Here is a 12,893-nt window from a genome sequence, read left to right as displayed (position 1 = left end):
CCATTCCCTGGTGTTTCCTGATGCGTATTGCATTTATATCCCAGTCTGTGCTTAGGGATCCACACACTCTTATCTGTGGCCCTCAAAGGCAGCCTCGCCCCAGTTGCAGATATCACAGACCCACATGTGTTATGGTGATTTCTAAATTTGACAAGACAAACTGAGTCATGGGCATTTTGAGGCCTCTGTACTTCTAAGAATTGTGGATACCAGTATTTGGGAATATTCTACCTTGTTTTTAACTTTCTTTGTTGAATTAATAATCCTAGCTCAGAAAATTCTTTTGGTGTCTCTTCAGATTTACCCAGTCTGTCAGATAAAATCGCCATAGTGACATTTGACACGTGTGTGTGTGTGTGGTCATTCTTATATTTTTGTGAGTTTAGGGTCTTCATTTATATTTACATGTATATAAAAACCAGTATATGAAGGACTCTGCTCATTAGTTATATGGGAATGTACAGATTTAAAAAGGTGAAAGGTTGGGTGAAGAGTGAAATGGAAAGAAGTCCTGAAGGTCTTGTACTTTTGCATTACTAACTGCTGGACTTGGCTCATGGTTTTTTCCTGTTGGAGATTAAGTTAATTATTACCTTTCATTAGCAGTCATTTTTCTTTGCCTGTTTTAATTTTAATTTTAATTTTGTCCTGAGTGTGGAGGGTAGGATGTGCAAATCCTGGTTTTTGATATTTTGCTTCAAAGAATCACCAACTGAAAGATAGCCTCTTGATCTTCTGTACACAATTAAGGAAGTATATGGAAGATCCAAGGACAGTGTTTAATAAATGAGTGAATCCCTTTGACTTAGTTTATGACCCTGTGAGATTAAGATCTGATTGAGGTCAGGGTAGCTTTATGCCTGTGTATACTGCAGAGGTAGGCCCAGTAAGTTGAATTTTACTGAAGATGGTATTTATTTGAGGCTGCTCTCTTTTGGCAAAATTCTTTAGGTTACAGTCCAAATATCTGCCAGAGTATCTGCATATCCCGTTGAAAACTGGAAACCTTAGAAAAGCAGTGTCCCTTCCTGTATCTGAGTGCTTAGAGTTATTTTGGACTTGAACTTTAAAACTTGTTCAGCTGGAGGGATAGAAGAAAAAATATTACTGTTTATTTTTTTTAAATTGCCTTTTTAAAAAAATTAGAACCATAAAGTCTCATTAAGTCTTTGGTAGCTTGGACCATCCATTGCTATTATTTATTGATTGATTTATTTATTGATTGTGGTATTAGGGATTGAACCCAGAGCCTTGTGCATATGAAGCATGCACTGTAATGCTGACCAATATGCTGGTCATGTAAGGCTGGACCGTCCATTTCTATAGGATCAAGGGTAAGCCAGCCCTCTGCAGTCTAGAGCTACTTGTTTGCTACTGCTGTTGTTCCTCATGAGCCTTATTGCAGCGGGCTGAGTACATCACACTCTCTTCATTATTAGTCCATGAATAACAACACTCTTACTTTATTTTCATTTTACTTCTTAATCCCAACATTAACTTCTCATCCCTGACCCAGAGTCAGCATGTACACACTCTTAACTGTGTGTTACTTATGTAACATGGACACCTGTGATTTTAATTTTTTTATTTTTTGGTACTAGGGATTAAGCTCAGGGGCACTTAACCATTGAGCCACATCCCCAGCCCCTTTTCACAATTTATTTAGAGATACTGAGTTGCTCAGGGCTTTGCTAAGTTGCTGAGGCTGGCTTTGAACTTGTGATCCTCCTGTCTCAGCCTCTCGAGCCATGGGATTATATGCCCAGCTGATCTTTTAAAAATAATGCTTTTGAGTGTTTCAAATGTGCATCAATTGTATTATTTGAGTCTTATGAATATAGTCATTCCATTCCCTGCTATAGATCACAAACAAATCAATATGACACCATTAACTCACTCCACCCATCCATTTCCTTCCAAAGAACTATCACCTGTTGGGCAGCATAGTTGGCAGCCCTCAGCCCAGCTTCTTGCCATTCAAGAGTGGTGAGCATGTCTAGACTCCATGGAAATATTATCTTTCAACTCTGTTTTGGCAAGTGTAAACTTTTTGCCGGATTATGTCAGCAGATATATATGTTTCTTATCCTCATAGAAATAGATTGGTGCTGGAATTTCTCTTGGATTTCTCTACTCAGAGAAAATAAAGACTATCTCTTTGCTCATTAAAATTTTTGCTCATTAAAAATGTCTGAGGGCTCTTGATTCTCAGGGGTGAGACTGTGACATACATAGCACTGTCAGCGGCTATTTTGGATTTTCTGCTTTCAGGCATGTCTTTGCTTTTGGATGAGCCCCTTGTGGTTTTCAAAAGAACTAGCAAGTCAATTATAAATAGAAGGCTGTGTCTGTGTGTCTGCATGCACTTACTCTGTGGGACGAGGCACCCACATGACAGTGGGCAGTGAACTATTTTTCCACTTCTTTGAAGAGGGAAGAAGAAAGATTAAGAACACTTTTCTCTTTTTGAGATAACCCACATCTCTACACACGCCCACACAAATCTGTGTAAATGAATTTGACATTTCAAAGACCTCACCTTTAGGTCTTCTCTTGAAAGCACAGCCACCTGACCTGTTATTTTAAGAAAGAAAGCAGTTACCTCACAGACCCACAACTGAGGGTTCAGGGATTGGAGGGCAGTCTGTCTGTGCCAGACATCTTCAGAGGGTACTCTGCAGGCTGAATTTCCTTATGTGAACGGTGCTTTGGTGAGAATGGCCTTGGCTAACTAATCAGTGGTCTCTAGCACTTGGCTGTTTACATTCTGTCTTCACTTTCTTTCCCCACTGGTGGAAACGGTTGGAACAAGCAAGTCCAAACGAATCATTCCAACAGGGGAGGGAAAAAAGCGATGTGAAAAATGGAACTGCAAATGGGTGTTTTCAGACAGAGATAATTAGGAGGTCTGATTAAGTATACTTCTGTTAGAGCCTGTTTCGGCCTTTCTTTCCATTGTAGCGTGGGTTCACCAGGTACAGGGTACTCCTTTGGTCCTACTTGTTACCTTAGTGTTCAGACATGGTTCCATTCCCTTTGTCTCCTTGTGCCCCTCATCCTGGATATTTGGTGCCCCCCATTTTTTTGTTTTGACAGTTGAAAATTCTTAGGTGGCTCTTAATTCCGATTTTAATCATATAAAAACTTATGTATTATTATTATTATGGAGAACTTAGTCTAGGCATCTAGCCGGAAATCCATCTAGCTGGATTTGTAGCTATAGACTACATCTTAACAAACTTATTATACCAGTATATTTCTGAAGCAGGAAAGTTAGTATTGCTTGTTTTACTAGTTGATGAAGATTTATGCAGCAGGAACTAGTGTTAACAGCTGTCATATATTTTGGGTATAAAGTTATGGTGAAATTATGTTCCAGCAAAAACATTTTATTTGGATGCAAGAACTGGGGTATAAGAGCCTTGTGAGCTAAAGGTAATATGAAAGCCACAGTGGGAGAAACTACTTGCCAGAACTCCATGGACAGACAAAAACCAAAAACCAGTCTCTGGTCTAGAAGGATCTAAAGGAGGGTACTCAGCTTATATAAGTGCATTCACAGGGTGCGAGGTGACTATTTGGTAGTTGGTCAAGTGACGGGGCCACAGAATGTGGCTATCATGGTGATGACTTTGCTCTGTGAATGTGTTTGAAGTGGTTGTGGAGAAACTGCTGTTGTTGAGAGTGAAACTCGGACAGTGATCCCATCCCCCCCACTTTTCTCTCCTTTGCAGATGAGAAGCCCAAGGTCAACCCCAAACTTTACATGTGTGTGTGTGAAGGCCTTTCCTGTGGGAATGAGGACCACTGTGAAGGCCAGCAGTGCTTTTCCTCACTGAGCATCAACGATGGCTTCCACGTCTACCAGAAAGGCTGCTTCCAGGTGTATGAGCAAGGAAAGATGACCTGTAAGACCCCACCATCACCTGGCCAAGCCGTGGAGTGCTGCCAAGGGGACTGGTGCAACAGGAACATCACGGCCCAGCTGCCCACTAAAGGTTCACATGTCCTTTTCTATTTCTAGGTCAGGGGTTTCGTTAGTAGAGTCCTGCTCTGTTTGGGTTTAAGATCTATGCAGCCATAAGGCTCTCCTCCTACTCTTTGAACCAAGGCAGCGGGCCACAGAGAAGGGTGCTTTAGGTGAGGAAGAGAGAGGCATGGCCTTTTGGAATCTCATAGGAGGATGGACATGTTTGAGAAAGTGAGTAAGGTGACATCCACTTTGGGAATAGATTGACCAATCAATTCTTTTAGGTTCACCAAGAGGTATACAGCTTTTCATGCCACTTTCTGTTAAGGGGCTGGTATGTCTTTCATAATTTCTGAAATAATTCTACTTAGTAAACACTCATCTCTAGACCACACATGTGGGGAGGAAGTAGAACACAAAACTGTGCATGAGTGGAATGGTCTTCCTTCTTTATGAGGAAGGTGGCAAAGAGGCTCTCTGACCTCCTCCCAGATCTGATTCCCCAGCTGTGGTTGAATCTAGAAGCCAGATGAGTTTTCTCGTGAACCCTGTAGTTTATGTGGAATTCTTTCCCTTGTATATTCACTACAGATTTCCTATCTTCTGGAAACTAGTACTCTTAAACTGTTTTCCCATTAAATGAGCCCTAGACGGTGATCTCAAGTCCCTGATAACATTACCGTAGACTCACTCCAAACTAAATTTATTCTCTTAATGCATAGTACATTTTAATAGGTATAATTGCTTAATTTTGCACTTGTGAAAGAAGAAAAAGCAAAAGGTGGAGTAAGAGATACTACTAGGAATATTCAGTGCCAGAAATAGCCAACAGGGTGGAGTCAGAAAAGCAAAAAAGCCAATAAGAGCACATTATAGAGATTTTGATGGTACAGTGGTGACCTTAAGGCAGACAGAAAAAGTTCAGTTGTGATAAAAAAATAGGATTGAATAATAACTGGCTTTAAAAAGAGAAATCAAATATTTAAAAGATTAAAGGAGTACTTTCCTTGAGTTAAATTTTCATTAATGTAGTGGATGGACATGAAGAAAGGTCTGCATTCACACAAAATTTGTGATATCCACAGTATGAAGTTCCTCATCTGTAGAACACTCTGCCAGACTCTAGGTTTAACAGAAGATTTGTTTTCTTTAAGGACTCTCGAATCTGAGAGGCTACAATATTTATAATTCAGTGTTCTATTTAATTACTTTTCAACTCTATCATGCAAATAACATGTACCATGGAGTATTGTGTACACCAAGTCACTGTTTGAGCTTAGAAAGTTGGAGAAATATACAAAAGAAGTTCAGCTTGAGAGTGCATTGCTGAAGGGGACAGGAACATGGACACAGGTAAAGCAGATGTACAGAAGGACCAAACTTGGTGACATAATGTCATAAGGGGTCTGAAATTCAGAAGTGAGTATTATTTGGGGATCCTTAAATTATGGACCTTCACTGTCCAACTAAAAATTTTTGATGAAACTCACTAGGCAAGGGGAAAGCCTTTGTGAATATCTGCTTGTGTAACAGGTGTAGTGTTGAGTGAATGTACCAGTGTTTGAATGGGTACTGTAATAATGTCTGGATGAGGGAGTGAATCAGTGAATGAATGTTTGAGTAGGTGACTAAATGCACAGATGAATAAATAGCTTCGAGAGAGGAATCATGCTGTAAAAAGATCAATGAGAATTCAGCAGTAGACATTCTCAAGAAATATTGAAGAAAGAGCACAGATGGGGCAATTTGGTTTTAACTGAGATAGCACTTTCTCACCAGGATATTATAGCATAGTGTCTGTCTGTAAGGGCATCTTTAAATATCAAATCCAAGTAAATAAGAGTAATATCTAGATTTGTATAGTACTTTACAATTTAAGAACACTTTCATGTACATGAATTAATACAGTTGGTTCTCAGTGGAATTTTTTCAAACTCCAGTTATGTCTAATCAAATGATGGTTTAATTTGGCTGGGCTATTGGCCAGGTATTAAGAATTATCTTAGTTTTAGCACTTTGTGTCTTGTGAGACAATGTGGTCAGGATCAGGAGCTACTTGTTAAGAGATTGGTTATGCTAAATATCAAGGAAACCGTGATCCTGACAGCCAATTACCCTTTTCTCCCCCATCTTCAGGAAAGTCCTTCCCTGGAACACAGCATTTCCACTTGGAAGTCGGCCTCATTATTCTCTCGGTGGTATTCGCAGTATGCCTTCTAGCATGTCTGCTGGGAGTGGCTCTCCGAAAATTTAAAAGGCGCAACCAAGAACGCCTCAATCCCAGAGATGTGGAGTACGGCACCATTGAAGGACTCATCACCACCAATGTTGGAGACAGTACTTTAGCAGTGAGTTTGTGACCCCATGGGGAATCCTAAGCACAATAAAGATGGCTGAAGACACTTCCATATTTCTGGCATGAGAAGCAAACAGTGAATGGACATACATGCCTTTGGTCACTTATTTCCAAAGAAAGCACATGGTAGCATTTCTTTGGTCTCCTTTACACGAGAACATCCATTCTACATAGATACAGAAGTAAAGAAGGGGATTTATTTTAGTAGATTACTCTTGGGGGTCGGAGGGGATGGTAAAGGAAAAGGGACAGAGAGTGGTTGGTTGCCTGCAATTTTGGAGGGCTTGGAGTTGGTATTCTGTTATTCTTCTATTTTTAGCCGTAAAATAGCTTTTTAAAGGAAGTACTTTTGCTTAATATTAAAAATTAATTTCCCTTCGAGATTATTTCAACACCCTATAATTTAAGACTTTAAAACTTGACATCCAAAAAAGCAGCTATTAAATTTTTCATGCTCTTGTGCTGCCCCCTTGTGGAGTGCAGTCATTTGGTTAAACCAGTGTGGCCCAGTAGAAACCTGTGCACCAGATATGTAAAATAACATTTTAAAGTTGCTACCTTAAAAAGGTAAAATAAAACAAAAGAGTAAAACAGGTGAAATTAATAGTCTACTCAACCCAACACATGTAATTTTTTATCATTTTAACCTATAATCAAAAAAATGATTGAGGTATTTTACTTTTTGAGCTAAGTTTTCAAAATCTTATGTGTATTTTAAATTTATATGTATCAATTTAGACTACTTAGCATTTGCTCAATATGGAAACCATTGTGTTTATACATTTATTAATCACTTTTGTATATTTTTAAATGACAACATTAACAGTGGCTGCCTTCCTTAGTTATTTTTAAAATTCCATTTTGTTAAATTTTTTTTTTTTTGCACTAGGGATTGAACCCAAGGGCATTTAACCATTGAACCACATCCTCAGCCCTTTTTATTCTTTTCTTTTCTTTTTTTTAGACAGGGTCTTGCTAAGTTGCTTAGGGCCTCGCTAAATTGTTAAGGTTGACCTCGAACTTCTGCTCCTCCTGCCTGAATCTTCTGAGCTGCTGGGATTACAGGCTTGTGCTACTATGCCCAACATCAAATTTTAATTTTAAAGAGACTTTAAACTTTAGGGAAAATGATAGTTTGCTCTAAATAGAAGGTTACTGTAAAGTGTAAAAGAAAAAAAGTAATAATATTCTACATGGATACTGTGCTGTATCTGATGCCTTCTTTGAAAAAGGCAAAAATTTGTGGTATGAAAGAGATGTGAAAGACATGCAATAGCAGTGGGTTCTCTGTTTGTCATAATCCATTGAATTGAAAGACAATCAAGGCAATAACTTTCTAATGTGACTCAGTGTCATTTCATGCCATGCCTCATCCAGTTTCATCGTGTGTTGTCTTACTTTGCTAGAGACAAGCTTCACAGTGCCTGGTAGTTCTGCAGTTAGACTTGCCCTGGAACTTCCTCTTTGCTGGAGAAGATGTACCTTCACCAGCAGTATTTTTGTAGCTCAGGTGCTACACCTGAACAACTGCAGGATCCACCTTAGTAAGTCACCAGAACATGTGATGGTGACTGAATAGGCAGGAAGCATCTTGACCTGCTACCCGCCTCCATCCTTGGGCTGCCAGTCAAGTATACTTTTTGTGTGAAAAAGGGACAAAATAGCCATTTGCGACTTTCCTTTATCAATCTATTTAAATTGTGTAGAACTAGGAGAAGAGGAAATAATGACATTTTATTTTGAAAAGTAGAAAAATACAAATTTTCATTAAAAAGTTACTCAGAACTCCATTCCAAGCTTTAAGGAAAATTAAATGAGCTTATTGAGTTAGCAGCAAGAAGATGTAAAGATGAATCCTGACAGAGCTTCATCAAAGCAAGATTCTAAAATAGATTAGTCAGAACTTTATTCCTCAGAGCTGCTAACATAACTAATTATCAAGGGTAATAATTGAAATATCTAGTAGTATAAATTACCATTTAAATAGCTTTTAGGATTTTGAAGGAATGAGAGTACATGCCAAAACGGTCTTCTAAACTCAACCATGTCAGTGACAGCATATCACTATATAATAACACAGAAACCTACATAATTTTTAAAAACAAGTTGTCCTTATTGGTCTATATACTTGCTTATTTAAGCAATCTGCTCTTTGATGTGATTCAACAAAGCATACCCTCACTTTACCACTTGCCTATGTTGAGAAAAGAAACCTTAGGATCCCAGATTGAAGAACATATTCTTTGGCTGATATTTTTTTTTTCCATTCTTAAATCTATAGCTTTTGTTTAGGACCAGAATTGTGCATTATGAAAAAGCAATATATTTAATTTTAGCAGTTTAATTTTCAGAATTACTGTTCTTTTTTTTAAAAAAGTTGAATGGACAGCAGGGAAAAAAGTAGTATATGAACTCTGCCTCATCTACACTCATTTTCTTGTTGATTATCCTTTTTGTGGCTTTTAAGGGTTCTGAATTTCTTCCGTTGGGTGCTCAGCTTTTGGTAATTTTGCCAATCAACAGTACTTTGCAGTGGTTCTCAGAGGAAGTGAAGAAGATGAAATTCACAGAAATCGATGTATTGCTTTAATAGGGCAGCTAAAGTGTTTGGGAAAGGAAGAGCCTTGGGAGTGTTAGCTCAACATTACTGCAGCCTTAGCCCCATCACCGTGGGCACAATATTATTTATTACAGATCATCTACACTGTTACCCAAAGACTTGTGCTTGTTGGTTTGTGCCGACAATAAGAAAGAAAACTATGAATGAACTATCTAGGAATCTTTTTGAAACCTGTTCATTTGCAGAAGTCAATTTGGGACCCTGGCTTTGTGTTTTTATTGTTTTTCCCCCCCTTTCCAATTTTTGATTCACATTTTTTAAAAATGGGAAGTAGTTGTTAATTTAGTAACCCTTTTGTTCCTCACACAACTGAAAGGTAACCTCATCCAGGGAGCCCATTCCTGCTTGAGTGGACCAGTTTAATCACATGGTTAATGGAGTGTCTCCATTGCCAGTGTTAGAGTTGTTTGTTCATATTCCTAATTTATTTTTTTCCTAATTAGACTTTCTTAGTATGGCAGCTAAAGTGGATCATTTGATGAATACTTCAGGAGCAAAGCAGAATGTGGTAAATTATACCTGACTCTTGGAGTTGAAGGGATCCTGTACCCTTCTTTTTCTATCTGCTGGTCTCTTTGAGCTCAATCCTGCTTCTTAAAATTTTTGGTTTGCATCTTTAAATTTGCTCAGCTTATTTATGTATTTTACTCTAAAACTCTGGGTGTCAGAGAGATGCTTAACCTTCAGGAAAATCTACCATGTATCAGTAAAAGGGCTCACTTCTGGTTTTCATAAGAAATGAAACTAATCCTGCCTTTGGTGGAGCTTTCCAGGCAGGCCGATGGCCATGTGCCCAGGATTGCCACTTTCCTCATGAGTTATAGCAACATGTTTGTAACACTTGAAACCAGGAGCCATCACTCAGTCATTTCTTTTTCTCTGTCTTAAACCACAGGATTTATTGGATCATTCGTGTACATCAGGAAGTGGCTCTGGTCTTCCCTTCCTGGTACAAAGAACAGTGGCTCGCCAGATAACACTGTTGGAGTGTGTCGGTAATTCTTTTTTTCCTTTCTTTGTGAATAACGGGCAGTGGTTAGCAGTGGTTGTACAAGTAGGATGGAACTTACAAAGTCTGTTGCTTCCTTATTACACTTGGGAGATGCCAAACAGTCATGTGTGTAGCTTACTGAATTTCAGGACAGCCGTGGCTAGTGTAGAGAATGCCCAGTCAAAAGTGTTTACTTACATGTGAACCCTTTGGGATGGTGGGAAAGCTTGAAAAATGAATCAATGATGACTGTCCTTCCTGTAGACATGGAATGATCTGAAGTAAGTAGGTATTTGGACAATGAAGTTGTTCATTGCAAGTCTCTAATCCCTCTGCTCTACCCCTCCCTTGAAAAATAATGATAAATGGGTGTAATTGTCAATTAAAAATCAAAAAACACTTTTAAAGGTTTTTAAAACACTGAAATTTTACCAAAGGTGCTTTTATAACTCCTTTATTTATAATAGCTATGTGCATTTTTATGGCCTCTAACTTTCCCCACATGGGAACATCTTTTTATGTTGATATAATCATGGTGCGTGGTTTACTTTGTGCCTTTTTAGTTTTAAGCTCATGTACCTTTTGTGTATTTGCATACATTAGAAGTATTTTTAAAGCATTTCTAAGAGTCCACTGATTGAGTTTAACATTACCACTTGAAAAAAAATTTACACACATTACTTCTTTCTTTAGAGTTTTCAGAATCAATTCCCAGGAATTGGGAGTTTCTGGGTCAAAACTTGTGAATATTTTATTGTTTTATACTATTCTCCAGAAAAATAGTGTAAAATGATTTTTAAAAACATTCTTTTTTTCAGTACTGATTGAACCTAGGGGTGCTGTACCTTTCAACTATCTCCCCAGCTCTTTTTTAAAAAAATTTTTGAGACAGAATCTCAACTCAACTGAGTTGCTGAGACTGACCTTGAACTTGCAATCCTCCTGCCTCAGGGTCCCAGCTAGCTGGAATTGGTGTGCCCAACCCAGCAAAATGCTCTTTTAAAAAGTCCTGTTTTTTATTAATTTTAATATGGTGCCTGTGTATTTTCAAGGGGCATGATGGTTTTCATTGATTACCCCTTTCAGATGCCCTGTGGGGTTGGCTGCAGTAGTGATAATGGCTTGGTACCACCTCTGCTCTCCTCTTAGTGCTCCAGGTTTCTTTGGATGGCTTTGGGGCACCTGCTCTCTCTTCTTTGCTTTGGGGAAGTGGCTGATTATCATCAGCTGCCTCCATACAGTTATCCTCTGGGTTTTCTTCTTGTTTTCATGGGAAGAGAGGTACCCCAAGCTCAGCATTCGGAAAGCAGATGGACAGAAGTAGGAAAAGCAGTGACTGCTGCCTAAGGCACATGGGTGATGGGCAGCAGCTTTGTTCACTTTTCTTTAGTTCTGCAGCTATCATAACTATTTCCCCTATACCTGTCTCCTCCATAGCAGACTGAGAATAGAGAAAATAAAGCCAAAAAAGCCCCAGATGTGCTCATTACGAGCAACCAGAGATATCTTCTTGTACTAACTAGCATCCTGTTTGATTACGAACCGGGGTGTCTGGGTAGTGGTGTGAAGGCAGTGAAGGGGGACATGCAACTGTCTCACCTGTCCTCCACCCTTCTGTCCTGGGGCTGCCTACCCCTCAGGGCAGCACCATAGCTTAAGCTCAGTCGTCAGAGATTAGATCCAGACTCTGAAGGGCAAAATAATATTGTACCTTTTAAAAATATATGTGATTTCTTGTTCTATAGATATTCTTCAGCATTTTTTTTTTTTGAGATAGTGTGAATTTAATTTTTGCATTTTGTTGGGTTGGTGTTAAAGACTTTAATGAAAGCAGTGATGAGCATTCATGTGGTACAGCTCTGGATAAAAATATACATGATAAACTGCATGGGTAGCATGTTATCATTTATGTTTCAAAAATCATGTAAAGTTGGATTAGGTCAATGAACAAGGTCGGGTGAATGCCCAAATTTTAGGTGCCTTGAGGATCTCCTTTGGGGGTTCCGTGGTCAGGGCTTTTGGGAAATTCCACTTTTATAAGGGCCTTCTGCGTGTGGCTGCTTTTTCAAAAAACATTTGACAAAAGCATTTGAAATTCAGTGAAATTGATATCTATTTTAATTGTATCTACCTACCCTATTTGCTTGTGGGGGTAAAAAAGAAAGGATTTGAAGCAACTTTATGTTCACAATTCTTTGGGCTATTTTTCTTTCCTTCCTAACGAAAGAATGAAGGCAAAGGGAAAATAAAGATACAAAATGGAACCAAAGGCAGGAAAAGATTAGCATATCATTTTTCTGGCAGCCAATTTTGTAGCATCTTCACTCTAGCCCTCGCCTTAAGTTACAAGAGCTGAGCAATTGCTGCAATTTGATTAAATGAATTCTGTACTAAACAGTGTCTGTGACCTGTCAGTGGCCCACAGTGAGCACCTATGGGCCTTATTTAACTCCTTTTTGGATTAATCATTGATGTTTCATGGGAACATTGGCTTTTAGGGAATCTAGATATAGTGGTGTCCATGATGTTTCAGGGGTGTCACATGGATAGACCTGCTCTCTCTCCATGTTTGGGTTCTTCCTCAGTGGTGTAGTTTTTCAGCCAGGGAGTGTGTATTCCTGCATTGCAGGTGGTGCTACAGCTGCTTATTACAGCCCTGTAATCCCAACTACCACTTGCCTGGGCAGAAAGCCCCACTCCCCTGCAAGTTGTATCTCCTACCTCTTTGCTGCCCAGGCTGATTATACCCTGTGTCAATGCCCATAGTACTGAGGTAATTACCTCCTCCCAATCTCCCTCATCACCCCTACCTGTAATTAAAGAGAATGTGAACATGTTGTTGACAACTGACACATGTGGCTTCAGCAAGAGGGGAGTACAGACCAGACAGGTCAGACCACAACCAAAGTCCCTGTGTTTTTCAGAATGTATTCTCCAAGAGGTCCTCTCAGCATAG

General features: G+C 39.1%; 1 protein-coding gene across 5 annotated transcripts in view; it reads left to right on the top strand.

Annotated features, from left to right (window-relative positions):
- The window catches only part of ACVR1 (activin A receptor type 1), a 118,570-nt gene that overhangs the window by 83,278 nt on the left and 22,399 nt on the right, over positions 1–12,893 (top strand). For all 5 annotated transcript variants that reach the window (XM_079131792.1, XM_079131789.1, XM_079131788.1 and 2 more), the window contains 3 exons: positions 3,735–3,998; positions 6,107–6,318; positions 9,842–9,941. In XM_079131792.1, coding sequence (XP_078987918.1) covers positions 3,735–3,998; positions 6,107–6,318; positions 9,842–9,941 — 576 coding nt within the window. The remainder of the gene's footprint in view (positions 1–3,734; positions 3,999–6,106; positions 6,319–9,841; positions 9,942–12,893) is intronic.

The sequence above is a fragment of the Sciurus vulgaris genome, assembly GCF_902686455.1.
Source record: "Sciurus vulgaris genome assembly, chromosome: 3".
Taxonomy (NCBI): domain Eukaryota; kingdom Metazoa; phylum Chordata; class Mammalia; order Rodentia; family Sciuridae; genus Sciurus; species Sciurus vulgaris.
Note: the sequence above shows the minus strand (reverse complement) of the source record. Positions and strands in the feature narration are given on the sequence as shown.